At 41.2% G+C, this 15,275-nt stretch overlaps 1 protein-coding gene across 6 annotated transcripts in view; it reads left to right on the plus strand.

Annotated features, from left to right (window-relative positions):
• The window catches only part of PAN3 (poly(A) specific ribonuclease subunit PAN3), a 115,519-nt gene that overhangs the window by 69,760 nt on the left and 30,484 nt on the right, over positions 1–15,275 (plus strand). For all 6 annotated transcript variants that reach the window (XR_012900724.2, XM_075919221.2, XM_075919222.2 and 3 more), the window contains 4 exons: positions 701–851; positions 10,927–11,174; positions 12,110–12,214; positions 13,073–13,130. Coding sequence is in view for 5 of the 6 variants with exons in the window: in XM_075919221.2 (XP_075775336.2) it covers positions 701–851; positions 10,927–11,174; positions 12,110–12,214; positions 13,073–13,130 (562 nt within the window). In the remaining variant the exon portion in view is untranslated. The remainder of the gene's footprint in view (positions 1–700; positions 852–10,926; positions 11,175–12,109; positions 12,215–13,072; positions 13,131–15,275) is intronic.

Here is a 15,275-nt window from a genome sequence, read left to right on the forward strand (position 1 = left end):
CAGAGGGTTGCTGTGCGGGAGTGCTGGCTCTGACTCTTAGATGGAGTTGGGGGGTAAGGGGCTTGGGGTGTAAGAGAGCTTCAGGGCTGGACCAAGGGTCGGAGTTGGAGAAGATAAGGACTCTGGCTGGGGTTGTAGGCTCTGGGGTAGGGCTGAACTAGGGACGAGGACCTCAAAGTTTGGGGTGCAGTAGGCAAGTTGCCCTGGGGCTGGGGCCAGAGGGGAGAGTTCCCCTTGCCAACACTCACCCAAGCCACATGAGGAGTCCACTCCAAGTCACTTGCCAGGAGGTGGAGGGGCTGCCATGCGCCTCCTTCTTCCACAGATACAGTAGCCAACCTGCCTCCGGCCCTGCTCCTTAAGCCAGGCTGCAGCAGCCATTGAGGGAGTTAAGAGGGCCTGGGACTGCCACCTGCAGAGGGAGACCGGGGGACCCTGCAGTGACAGGCAGGGCCAGGGGAAAGACTTGGCCTCAACATTGTTGGAGTCTGAGTACTATGGGCACATACAATCTGGTTTTTTTTATATCTATCAATTCAAATGACAAAGCTCTATGCAAACATTTTAAAATATCACCTACCCTCTGATATATTTGCCTAGAAAGTTTTTTTGAGCCTAATAGGCATATCCATATCTTCACCCTTGAAATAAACATTAACTTCCTGTGTTTGATTTTTTTTTTTATTTTTTTTTTAAACAGACACCAAATCCTACTGCTAGTGAGTTTATTCCTAAAGGAGGATCAACTTCCAGGCTGAATAACATGTCTCAGTCAAGTATGTCTGCCTTCTCTCAAGCCTTGTTCTCTCACCCTTCCATGGGAAGTCCTGCTACTGCTGGACTAGCTCCAGGTAAGCTGGAAGTAATGATTTGCAGTATAGCTATTATTAATCTGCACTACAAATTTAACCTATTAAAATTAACAGTAAAATTAAAAGTTTTCAGTGTAGATAATCCTAGAATTCCTGGTTTAGCTCTTAATTTAAAATCTTTAGTGCCAATAATAAAACAATAGTTTAACTTTTCAACTAAATTACTACTATAGTACACCTGTACTACAGCATCTTTCCTAATAATGAACCATCAGATATAATGAATCTAGTCCCTGGATTCCACCTTGAGTCCCCCAATGTGGTGGGGCTCGAGAAACTGTTGGCTTCCCTTCTCTCCACAATGGATCTCTTTTGTTATAGCTAGTGTGTATTGCACATATCAAATGCTTTTTATTTATTTCTAGGATAGGTATTGTTTATATAATAACAGATGAACACTAAGATTAAAGCTAAAGATTTAAGAAAATTCTTACCTTATAACACCAAAGTAAATAAAAGACTCCAAACCACTTGTCTTTTTAAAAATTAATTCTGCTCCAACTGTTTGTCCTCTTGAGTAATATCAATTTATAACCCATATTAAAGGTTCTGTTTCCAATTACTTTCACTATTTAAAAACTCCTATAATAATGTGTTCCAGGCAAATCCTGGAACTCAAATGTGTTCTGGAAATAAAAACAGTCAGAAAATTTCAAGCAGTTTCCATATTGCTTTATCAAACTGTGGAATATTTTAATGTTTTCTAATGCTTGATAAAAAGCACATGTGGGAATACTTGGACAATTCGAGTCTATAAAAATCAGTAGGTCTGGATAACATCCATTCCAAGTCTTTAAGAGAATTTGCTAATATACATACTTGTACCCGTGACAATTGCATTTGAAAAGTCATAGAGAACAAGGGCTGTATTAATCAAAAAGGGCAATTGTTGGGCATATTTATATTAAAGAAGAATGTTTATCTTGACAGTTGCTATCTGGCAAGACTAACTTCAGTATTTAGGAAAATAATGGAAGAACTGTCTGTCTAGTTAGAAGAAAATAAAACTTGACTTTAGGCTCCTGTTTGTGAAAATCTTGGTCTTTGAAGTCATGTTGGATGGCAAGTTGCGCAAAATTCATCTCTTGAGAAATTGAAAAATAAGCAGTGACTTCTGAGTAGTTCATCTAGGAACAGGTTACAAACTATGGTGCAGCTTCAATTAAAATGTTGCAAACTGTTCTGTAGCACTTCAATATGAGAAATATGCTGACTCATTGGAGCATACTCAGGGGAAAAAAGCAACAAAACTATGTGTAGGAATTGGCTTTTGCTCATCCCCTGAGGATGGGCAAGATGACCAAATAGATCTTTCTCTTTTTAAATTTTTGATTGAGATTTCTCTTGCACTAAGTGTAAATTAAAAATATAGTTGAAATATTTGAGATACGGCTTTGGACAGAATTTGTTCCAGAATGGTATAAATGTCCATTAAAGTCTGCATCTGTCAACCCAGTCTTTATCAACACTGGATTAACACAAACTTTCCCAATGGATTTTTAAACAAAACCATAGAAAATGTAGTGACGGCCAAAATCAGAGGTCATATTTGTCAGCTCTCTGGGGGTATGTCTACACTACAATGTTAGTTCAAACTAACGGATGTTAGTTCGAACTAACATTCATAGCCGCTACACTAGCGCTCCGCTAGTTCGAATTTGAATCGAACTAAGCGCTCCGCTAGTTCGATTCAAATTCGAACTAGGAAAACCTCATTTTACGAGGATTAAGCCTAGTTTGAACTAGCTAGTTTGAATTAAGGGCTGTGTAGCCCCTTAATTCGAACTAGTGGGAGGCTAGCCCTCCCCAGGTTTCCCTGGTGGCCACTCTGGCCAACACCAGGGAAACTCTATGCCCCCCTCCCGGCCCCGGACCCCTTAAAGGGGCATGGGCTGGCTACGGTGCCCGTGCCAGGTGCAAGCCTGCCAGCACCCAGCCAGCAGACCCTGCACCTGGCACGGCTCGAGCCAGCCACCCGATGCCCCCCAGCCCACCCCCTCTTCCCGGGACCAGGCTGGTGGCTCCCGGGAGCTTGCCCTGGACCGCAAGAGGTGGGCACCTTCCTGGGCTAGTGCGGACATCGTGGACCTCGTCCACGATCTCCGCACTAGGCACAGGAAAGTGGCCATCTAGGGCAGGAGAGCTGCCAGCCTGGCCACCCAGGAGCAGGTGTGCATGAAAATCAAGGTGGTCCACTGAGACCCCCGACCCTGAGCCCTGAGCTTACAATGGCTGTACTGGGTCAGACCAAAGGTCCATCTAGCCCAGTAGCCTGTCTGCCGACAGCGGCCAACCCTGGAGGGGATGGATCGAAGACAGTGACCAAGCCATTTGTCTCATGCCATCCCTCTCCAGCCTTCCACAAACTTTGGGCAGGGACACCACTCCTACCCCCTGGCTAATAGCACTCCATGGACCCAACCTCCATGACTTGATCTCACTTCTCTTTAAACTCTGTTCTAGTTGTAGCCTTCACAGCCTCCTGCAGCAAGGAGTTCCACAGGTTAACTATTTGCTTTGTCAAGAAGAACAACTTTCTCTTACGAGTTTCAAGCCTGCTACCCATTCCTTTCCTTTGGTGTCCTCTAGTCCTTCTTTAGGGGAACTCAGGAAGAACTTTTATGAATGCACCCTCTCCACCCAGCCCCTGCTTTTAGAGACCTCTATCCTGTCCCCGCTCCATCTCCTCTTTTCTAAGCTGAACAGTCCCAGTCTCTGTAGCCTCTTTTCATCTGGGACCTGTTCCCAACCCCTGATCATGTTAGTTGCCCTCCCCTCTCCCAGCCTTTCTCTTCCCCTCTCCCACCTCCTTTTCCCAGTCTCCCCTAGTTTTGTTCAATAAAGACAGAGTCAATGTTGGAAGAAACGTTATCTTTATTTTGTACATCAATAAGAAGGGGGGCTAGGGAAGGGTAAGTGGAAGGAGGTGAGGGAGGAATGGGGTACGAGCCCCCGATGGGGAGGACTGGGCTGGCTCTGCGGGCTTCTGGGGGTGGAAGCTCTCCTGCAGCCCCCCGATTGCCCCCTCTCCCCAGATGGCAGCCTGCGGCAAGTGCAGCCGGTCTGATGGCCGAGTGGTGTGATGTGCCCAGTGTGGGTACTCCGGGCAATCCAAGCCAGGACTGCTTTGCAAGCGGGGCACCCCTTAGAACTGTGTGTCCGGGGTGGGGGTCGGGACCCTTTAAGCGCAGCCCTCGGCTAGCCTGAGACAGCATATCCATGCTCTAAGTCCTCCTCTGATGCCCTGCCGGCACTGCTTCCGGCCATCCTTAAGCCTGGTTCAGGGTCCACTCAATGTGGACTTACTAGTTCGAATTAGCAAAACGCTAATTCGAACTAGTTTTTAGTTCTAGACACGTTAGTTTGAATTAGCTTAGTTCGAATTAACTAATTCGAACTAAGTTAGTTCGAATTAACGTTGTAGTGTAGACATACCCTGGCTGCTTCACAATTGCTGTAGTGGGGTGCAACATGGCGATAAGACTAGTACTGCTTCAAGATCACAGACTCACGATAATGGGTGCAGGCTACATCTCAGCATCTATCCTACTTGCTCTCTACTGCTTTCAACATGGGTGCTGAAATGTAGTACGACTTAATGCTTTTGACCTGCTTATGTGCCACAGCTGGAGAAAACTGCCGAACTACAATGGTTCCATTTATTCCTCCAACAAGACTGAGGAAATGATGATAAGCTTCTCTTCTTCATAAACTCTATCCTGTAGAATCCCACAAGAAAATATCTTGAACCAGCCTCCTTTTCAGTGTCTACATGAGAGCTGCTAATATGCTATAGGCCCAAATCCAATATGTTCATGACAGCCAATTTATTTTTAGAGGCAGCCAATGTCATCAAAAAGATGTCAGAGTTCAGTAGCTGAGTGTAGAACAGCTGGTTCAAACTCATTCTGGACAACACCGAAGTGATGCTGGTCAAAAAGGGGAAGTTCTTTGAAGAATTATCCAGGATGTTATCCTCCCCTTCATTCAAAGCTTGTCTCAGTTAATCAAAGTGGTGCAACACCTCATAGCCTGTCTGACCCTTCGATAAGCCTAGATTAACCACATATCATCAGTGGTGAAAATCTCCTTGTTTCACCTCTAGCTTGCTTAAAATAATGTTGCTCAGACAAGAATCTGGGCAATGACTAGTACATTTGTCACCTCCAGTCTAAATTCCTACAACTTCCTTTTTCTGGTTTGAAGGTGAAAACAACATAAAGGCTTCCATATCATGCAGACCCTAAGAGCCTGCCTTTGTGAACCCAGCCTCTGCAAATACCTCATCCCTGTGTTCCAGTTCCTCTGCTGTTTTCCAAACTGATTTTTATTAACAGTTTAAGATCCATGATCTTCAAAGCCATCAAATGGTCATGGACCATGATGTTGAACTGGTAGCTAAACTATGATAAACTAGGTGCTAATAGGGGGAACACACGTGTCAATATGGCCATGATGGCCTATTCACTTGAAACTGTCTCCATCCCTGACACAAAAAGACAACCAAGCACCTGAGAGAATGAAGCATATAGAGCCTGAGATTAAGAGTATGCTTTACTAGGGATGTTAAAATGCATTTATTTAGGTAAATGTGTAACTACTAAAAATTTCAGTGGTTACATGTTTACATGCAGGAGCCATCTCCACTCCCCTTCCCTGCACTGCTGTCCTCTGATACAGAGGCAGCAGAGCGAGGAGGCAGACAACTCCCCAAGAGCCAGTGCTTGCAGCGACCCAACTTTTAAGCCGGCTCACTGTGACCTCCAGCTCCCACTTGCTCATGACTCCACGCTGATGCCTCTGTATCAGAGGCAGCAGTGCTGGGGTAGAGGGAGGCAGAGGCAGCAGCACAGGGCGGTAGGCAAGAGAGAAGAAAAAAAAATACAATGATTATATCCCAAGTGAAACCATCTCATAGCAGGAAAGAGGGAAGAACAGAAGACTATGACGTTGACTAGGAATCTAGTGTATGCAGATCTAATTATTTTGGAGTAGGGATGTGAATGAACAGTTGACTAGTCGCTTCCCCCCCCCCCCTTTGCTGCCTCTATCAGAAAGAGGCAGCGGTGGGAGAGGGAAGAGGAGGGAGTGCTTCAAAGTGGTAGCTCTGCGTGGAGCCTGGGGTCTACCGCTTCAAAATGCTGTGTGCAGCCCAAGGCCAGCTGCGAGTTCAGCTAGCCCTGGGCCGCATGCGGCATTCCAAAGCAGCAGTGCCGCGTGGAGCCCAGGGTCATCTGGGGACCCGCAAAGCTGCTTTGCAAGAAGAAAATGTCTCTCAATTTGGACTATTATAATTTGAATAGCAATTCTTTGAAACTTTTACTACTATTAATACTAGATTTTATTTAAGCAAGCCGGTAAGAGATACTTTTCATGGCCATAGCATGCAGAGCTGAACATTGTTTTACTGTCATTTAATACTACAGTAAAACTCCATTAGTCTGGCATACAATGCTCCGAGACTCCTGATGGTCCGGCACCATCAGGAACCCGGAAGTGCTTGGGCAGCCAGACAGGCTTCCCCCATTCAGCTGCTGCTGAAATTGACCAGCAGCTGAATCAGGGAAGCCAGGAGCAGAGCAGCTGGGGTGCTGCGGGGTTGGTCTGGTAGCGCTGCCCCTCGGGGCTGCAGGACCAACCCGGCAGCACCCCAGCTGCTCTTGGGGATGCCTGGGGCAGAGCAGCTGGGGTGCTGCCGGGTTGGTCCCGCAGCGCCAAAGGACGGCGCTGCGGGACCAACCCGGCAGCACCCCAGCTGCTCTAGTGCAGGCATCCCCGATTCAGCTGCTGCTGAAACTGACCAGCAGCGGCTGAATCAGGGACTCCTGGGGCAGAGCCTGACTATCGTAAGGGGGGGCTATGAGGGGTCTGGGGTGGCATCCCCTTCCACCCCACTCCAGACCCCTCATAGCCCCCCCTTCTGATAGTCCGGCATATCTGATAATCCGGCACCCTCTGGGTCCTAAAGGTGCCGGATTATCGGAAGTTTACTGTATTCAGTTGTGGGAGTAGGAGTTAAAACCTGCAATTCTGAGTATTTAATCAAGTACTTTGTATAGAAATCAACATTAAGTTTATTTGGCTACAAATTTAAATATTGTAATAGCCATTTTTGGATTACTGTCACCAATTCAACAATTTGTGAATATGCTGTAAGCATGCTGGCTTTTCTTTGTTCAGTTTTGTCCACTTCCCTTTTCTTCGCTTACCATGAAACTTAGAAAATGTAAAACAATGTAAGAAGTGAAAGTTTAACAGTTGACCGGCACTTTCTGATTTCAGATGTGCCCATTAACGCCTGTCTCCTCAAATGATGTATACCTACTACCCTTCCATGTCACAAATCTATAAGGACCTCATATGGATACTGTACTTAGAATCTGGGAAAGTGATTTAGCAGCTGGAAATAAGGGGGACGGCTAGTAGTACTATGTGACCAGTCAGCTCTTAGCAGACTTCCAGTGGTCCACTGATCAGTTTGCATTAGTCGATGTATTCTGAAATCTTTCAGTTGTACCAAAATGTGTAGGTTAGCAAAGCATACACTGATAATATAGTATTTAGTCAAATGTCACTGATGATAATGAAGAGAAGTTCTTTCTCGCTTATGGTTTACCACACCAGAAAACCCAATTGATTCATATGAATATGTTGTGCAAGAAGATAAGAGAGCATAATGATAGGGATAGAGATACAAATGGGAAGCTTTTTCTCCAGCTTTCTTCATTATCAGATAAGATCTGTTTTCCCCACTGAGGATGAAAGACAGCTTGACAGCAGCTTCATCAAAGCTTGTATCTTGGTTTTCTTACTACCAGTTAATCATTCACAGGACTTAGATCTTTAAACTCTCCCATTGAGAAGATAAGTAGGTTTACTATTTTCTTGCTATGGTCAGTGGCAGATTTGTGTACAGATTGGGGCAGAAAACGGCATTTATGCACTAATGCAGCGGTTCTCAAACTTTTTGGGCTCCGGAGCCCTTTACACGCATAAAAATTTATGCGGCAACCCAGTGGTCCATTCATTGTATGTGTTGTACTTATTGATATTTCCAGTTTGTCAACCTAGTGGTGCCCCTGGAGATGTCTCGCGGAGCACAGTTTGAGAAACACTGCCCTAATGAAACATTTATAGACTATGAAACCCCCTACTCACATGGATGAGCACTTACCCTGGAAATAGGTGTATTGAAGCCAGTGGGTCTATTTATGGGAGCAGGACCTCCAAAGTCTTTCTGCTTATTGCTTATTCAGTGCCTTTAATGTCGCATTCAGTATCAGTCGATGGGAAAATATGCTAAACTTAAAACCACTAATTTTTTGTGTTTATTAGTTTTTCCTCTGTCCATTTTTCTGTTTCACTGTTTTCTTACCTCCACATTTTCTTTCTTGCAGTACTTCTGTGTCTGCTTTTTCCCAATGAGGTTTATTTCCACGCTAATTTCCATTATCATTAATTGATATCTCTTTTTTTAACTCAATGAAATTATGGATGGGGGAAGGAGTTCATACCTCTGAGTCTTAGTTTCAAACAGTCTTCAAACACATTGACAGCACTGCATCAGTTGCATTGTTTGTGTTGGGAAGATCTTTGCTACCATGAAGGCTGGAAACATTTTTAATGAAAGTTTAGATGTAAAACATGGAATTTGCAAAGCAGGTGTTTATAAATCCATCAAACATGCTGGATGTTTGACACTCCCAAACTACTAGAATCACTCCCAAAACAAAGAGACAGTTACAAGTTTCTTTCAACAAAAAGGTCTGTTGTTCTGGCAGGATAAAAAGAAACTGATTAAAACACACCCACACCCCTGCCTCTCTCCATCCCTCTAATCTTTCACTCAATATGTGCATTGGTAAAATAGACTTACCACTTGGTCAAGGGGGCTTAATATCCAAGGGTATGTCTACACTACCCTCCTAGTTCGAACTAGGAGGGTAATGTATGCATACCGCACTTGCTAATGAAGCCCGGGATTTGAATTTCCCGGGCTTCATTAGCATAAGCGGGGAGCCGCCATTTTTAAATCCCCGCTGCTTCGAACCCCGTGTAGCGCGGCTACACGGGGCTCGAACTAGGTAGTTCGGACTAGGGTGCCTATTCTGAACTACCGGTACACCTCGTTTCACGAGGAGTAATTTAGCCATTCTGAATCGAGTATTTCAGAAGTACTATTTCTAATTTTCAGTTTAGATTCTATTAAAAAAAACAACCTATGTATTGCCACAAAGCAAGCTGCTATTCTGGAAGTCTAGCATGGATCATATTGCATTTTTCTTTTCATAATTGTATTTAAAATCCTAAGAACTATGAACTGTTGGACTTCAGCAGTGTAGGAAAAAATATGTAAAAAGACATATTAGAGATAAAAATATGTTTTGGACTTTGACAGTGTTGCAAGAATGTTTCAGAGTTTCTGTAAAAGATAGGAGAAATGTCAATCTTTTCTGAAGCAATCTTCCAGTTTTGTTTACCGAAGACCTGTTAATTTACCATGCGTGTCTTTTGACATGTCTAAAAATTCTTTGCTAAAGTTAGAGTGAAAATTAAGCAAATGGCTTTAATAGTAACATAAGAATATACTTATTTCAGATGAAGTTTTAGCTGTATTCAAAAACTGAAAAATTTTACATTGTTGCACCACATAACATAATCTGTCTTTTTATCAGAAAGTCACCAAAAGTTGCATTTGTATCCATTAATGTATTTCATAGCTATTGGCTTGGATACTATATTTTACATGGTAGAATCTATATTCACTTTTGTAGCTTGTCATATTGATTGGTAAATAGGCTATGCTGTGGTACAATTTTAGAGAGAGGAATTTTAATTCTGGAAAGGCTTACTTTAGTCTCATTAGGAAATGTTTAAATTATTTCCTGTGGGGACATGTTAAAGGAGACTACAATAGCAAACTTTCTTGCATTTAACCTGTTCACCCAGATCTACATGCTCTATCTGTAATTCCAAGAGCTATCTCATAAATGAGGTAGTTGAGGTCAATAGAATAAACTTCTGAAGTTGTTTTTTAAAAATGCCAAACTAATTTTGAATTATTTTTTAGGCTGCTAATGAATTTAAGAATATTGCAGGTGGTGATAAGTGGCTCAATAAAGCATGAATGTTACACAGGGTTCCCCTGTCTGTCAGTGCTCAATTGTTCATCTGCCCTGATGCTCTGAAGTTGTCTGTGGGATTTGGACATCCATTTGCCATGGATTTTGATGTATAGTGGGCATTCAGGTCCCTTGGCAGCTTTGAAAATGTCAGCCCAACTCTATACTAGTTCTCCTCAAACTGGGAAGAGTTAGTATATCCATTTTTATGAGAGTAATTTTCTGGTCAACAATAGGTCACCTTTAGAAAAAGGAATAACTTTTTTAATGGAATTTTTAGTCCTATTATGTAATTAATAAGCATCTATAAATAATCAGAAATATAAATTTCTTAATACTGCTTTAAATTGGAAAAAAACCAAAACCTTTCCTGACTGTTTACTTAACACATTTTTATATAAGGCAGTCAATCTATATAGAGACATTTTAATTTCTGGTATTACAGTATCTGAACACAACTAACAAGAATGCTAATAATTTAGTTATTCTTTTTGCAAGAGTCCTCTGCTTTCTATCCCATCTCCCTCTTGACACTTTGTATTTTGTGTCCCGTCTTAATTCCGCCTCCTCCTCCTCCTCCTCTTCCTCCATCATCTAGGCCACACATTCTCCAGTCCCCCTCCACAACTTCTTCCTGCTCCCCTTTTAAAAAGATGTAAAGAATTTGTCTGCCCTCTTTCTGGGAAAAATGCGTCTTCTCCAGCTGTACTGCAACTTTGTCCCCTTTAATGCTTCATAAAGAAACAGTAGTGTTTAAGTATTTCTGCACTCTGCCTTCCTGCAGAAGAACCTGCAGCTTCCTGGCCCATCTCACCTACCTAAATTTAATTTCTCCTTGAGCAAATAGATGAGGTAGGTTTCTCAAACCTTGAGTTTCTTTACATTTTCACAAAAGCAAAAATGTATTAAAGAACATTTTCTTTTGTCTTAAGGAATGTCACTGTCTGCAGGATCTTCTCCTCTTCACTCCCCTAAAATTACCCCTCACACATCTCCTGCTCCTAGAAGAAGAAGTCATACTCCAAACCCAGCAAATTATATGGTGCCTACTAGTGCCTCTACTCCTGTTACTAATGCTGTCTCCCAGCCTCCATCAACTGGCCAGGTGATTCAGAAGGAAACTGTGGGTGGAACAACATATTTCTACACTGATACAACTCCAGCCCCTGTCACAGGAATGGTATGTGTGGTTTTGATACTTCCATAAATGCTATGGTAGAGGCAAAACATCTTTGAAAAATGAAGATGTTTGAGCGATGTTTAATCTTACTTCTAACTTGTATTCTGTTGAAACTTGGTACCGAAGCTGTTACCTGGACACTTTCTCTTGCCAGTACTTAATTTTGAGTAGTATTTACTCAAGTGATTGGAGAGCAATATGGGGCAGGTTTTTTTCTTTCCTGTTTGACTCCTCTGTTTCTGCACATATGTGCAGAATGTGTTTGTTCCTCTCCCTCCCATCCCCTGCCACTATCACCTCCAACAAAAATGGTGGCATTTTGGGACTTGTTGAGAATTGAACCTAGGAATAGGTTATTGGATGGAGTTGCCTATGATGCAGATGCTAAAATGTGGTAATGATGGGTGGGGTGATTATATAAGACCTTAAATAGTTGCATAATTAGAACTTGCTATTTTGTACAGAATTCTAGTAAAAGGTTGACTAGAGAGGAAGTGTTCGGGTGACAACTCAGAATTGTGGTTGTTTTGTTTTACTGAGTCTGGTCTGTTGTATGTACAGAATCTTCGTAATGAAATTTCTAGTTGTAACTAAGTAGGGGAATTGTAAGGAAATATGGTTAATTAAAAGGGTATTGTCAACTCAAACATTATATTGTCTGACTAGCTGACCAGAATAATCATCGCTCACTTCTGCAAAATTAACAGAAACTTGAATTTATAGATGGGAAAGAAGGGCAGTTAGCATTATATGATATAAAAATCATTTAAAGTTACATTGGTTGCAATCACCACATTAGAGAATTCAGGAAGGACATTAATAGCATATGTACCATTTTGAGAATTTTGTTAAGTCAGCAGGTCAAAAAATGCTCAAAGCCTATCAAAATCAGGTCCATTTCCCAAATTTTAAAGAAAATATTTTTTTCCCCTTAGGTATTTCCAAACTATCACATTTACCCTCCGACTGCACCTCATGTTGCTTATATGCAGCCAAAAGCAAATGCACCCTCCTTCTTCATGGCAGATGAACTCAGACAGGTAAGCTGTCTTAAGTATTGATGTAGAAATGATTAAAACATCTTCATATATTCATAAAGTTTGGCAACCACAAACAACAAAAGGGAAATAGACACTTTAAAACCACTGAGGCAGTTTTCTTCATTTCAGACATAAAAACATGACAAAATAGAAGTATCACAGAAAACAAAATCATAGTACTTATAATTAATACCTTCTGCAGTGCCATATATATTTTAATCAAGAACGTTACTTGAAGAGAAATACATTATTGTAAACCTTTGGAATTTCTACATATGCTAAACATTTTGTGTGGCATTTGGATTTTATTTTAATTAGAGTACAGCTAACTGAAATGGAAGTATAATCAAGAAAATGTTCATTTATGTGGATTTTTAATAGAGTATATAGTTCTATTTCTCTGATACATTTAAATGTATTATGAAGATGAGTGTGAAGTTAATATCTTCAACATTTTTCAGCATAATTACTAGTCTTTTTGGAGTAGGATGCTGAACACCCATGGAGTTCCTCTGACCTGCTATTGTGTTGCTTAGTATCATGCCTGTTTCCAACATCTGCCTTATCCAGGCTTATTTTACAGCTCTTTCTTCCACCTGATGTTTCTTTTTAAAATGCAAAACCAAAAAAGTCTCCACTGCAACCTCCTTCCAATTAGAGACGGTAGTTCGGAGGTAGCCTCCCTTTGGTGCACGATTTATCTAAAATTCAATCCCTAACTTTTCTAAGCTGCTAAAGAGTCTGCTAGTTATTCCAGTATAGAAACTTGGCACATTCTAGATATTATGCTCTCAATTTAGTAGAGATGATCAACTAAACTCTGTTCTGTTCTGTAAGGCTACATAATTTGTTCCCCAGGAGCTGATCAACAGACATTTAATAACAATGGCTCAGATTGATCAAGCAGATGTCCCTGGTAAGTAACTAGAAAGTCAGTCAAAATCTTCTGTGGTTATTCTAAGCTAAGGCTTGCTTGCTCTCTCAATTGTATAGCACTACTAGCTTTGTTAAATAAATAAATGTATATTAACAGCATATTTTAGCAAAACTGTTCCTGACTTTAATTTATGAATTGTAAAACTTGGTCTGATTATACTAGAGCTGTTAATAACAGATGTCATTGTTTTAATATTTTGCCCCTTCAAAGCTCTTTATGAACATGAGGTCTCTGCTGTTCACTGTTTCTTCTGCATATTTTCTTCTCATTTTAAAATTATTTAGCTGAACTATGTTGGGTTTTCTGTTTAACACCATTTTTGTGTGCATAAAAACTAAGCAGTCCTTAACGTCACTGAGCAAAATTCACTTTTAGATTCTGTCCGTAATCTACATTGTAATTGATTTTTTTGTATCTAGTTAGTGGCATGTTTGACTCTAAGAAGGGTTTACCTTCACACATTCTATTGTGTGATTACAGCAGGTAAACCCTACTTTTTCAAAAATGAATATATGTGCAAGTTATTAGGAGAAGAGATTCTAAGCCCATCAACTTGACTACATTTCTAGGCTTCAGATTTGGGTACCGTGAATATGTCTATACTTAAAATGCTACAGTGGCACAGCTTCAACACTTCAGTGTAGACATTACCTACGCTGATGGGGAGGGTTCTTCTGCAACCTTTTCCTTGTGTTAAAATATCCTAACAGGCATTGGATGAAGTAATATTTAGGGTGCCACTTAATTGCCAACAAATAGATGAACTATTCGAGGAACTTAGCTAGATAAAATCAGAACAAGGAAACGTTTTAACAAGGAGAAACAATTAAAAACTCCACAGATTTAGTAATAAGCTTTAATTGTGATACTTTAGAGCAGTGGTTCTTAACCTTACTGCAGCCTGCACCCCTTTGGTTCTCAAAATACGTTCTCGCACCCCTTATTAAAAATCATTGAAGTAGGTCACTTCTTTAAACCTAAGATATATCATAAAAATCCGGCATGTCTCGTACCCCCAGGTGGTGCGTGCACCCCTGGTTAAAAACCACTTGCTTTAGAGTAACTTTTTGCATGGGATCACCTTAGAGCAATTCTTCCTGAACAAAGGCATTCAACCAACAACTATAATATTTTTTACTACTCAAAGGTGTACTTTTTTTTTTTTTTTTTTTTTTACAAGAACTTTCTTTCTAGCGCGCACACACACACCCTCCAACTTCTGCTTGATCTTAATGGTCGTCCATGCTTGTGAAGTCCATCAACCTGTTCTCCTGTCCTTTTCTTTTTTTTTTTCTTCTTTTTTCATGCATATAGGATTGCCCAAGATTCAGGATTGACTTCACTAAATGATTTAAACAAGGGACGATTAGTTGAGGGGGTAAAACCTTGTTTAAACTCAGTGTCTTTTCTAGTTAGGGCTTATCTACATGGGGACTTATTGCACAGCAAGCCAGGATGTAAATCTATAGCATATTAGTTTGCCCCACACTAACTGCATGTTTGTATCATGCTACTTTAGAGTAAAAATTCATAGTGCATTTTGACATGCTGCCATTTGAAACAGCTCACTTCAGAACTTTTAGTGCATGATAGAAGGGTCCGTATGGCCACTTAGTGCTCAGCAGTCTTGTATGCTAAATGTTCACATCCTGGTTTGCCACTCACTAACTTTCCCCATAGAGAGAACTTCATACATGTGAGTTTATATTTAGAAGATTGTTTTTGAAGACTCTGTCTAGACTAGAAAGCTAGTTTGTGTTTTAAAATGCTAACTAACATGATTTTAGGCAGACTTTGCACCTTGTGTAGATTGGGGAAGTTGTGTTTAAAAATGTAGTTGCTCATCATGGTCAATCTTTTGGAGAACTTACAATTGTCCACAATCAGCTAACATTATTTTTACACTCACAGGGCAAGCGATATAAAGTTGTGACTAAAATCCAAGTGTTGGCACCTTGAATGAGAGATTGTAAAACACAGCTTAATTTCCTAGTCTAGAAATGTCTTCTAATCTGTCCAGTTCTCCCACTCTCCAAACAAAATAGTGTATTCATTCTGAACACTAACAGTGTCTGTCTTAGCTATTCTCTGCTGCTCTCATAATAGAATTCAAGAGTTGACTGG

The sequence above is a fragment of the Pelodiscus sinensis genome, chromosome 1, assembly GCF_052426305.1.
Source record: "Pelodiscus sinensis isolate ZL-2025 chromosome 1, ASM5242630v1, whole genome shotgun sequence".
In the NCBI taxonomy this organism is placed as follows: domain Eukaryota; kingdom Metazoa; phylum Chordata; order Testudines; family Trionychidae; genus Pelodiscus; species Pelodiscus sinensis.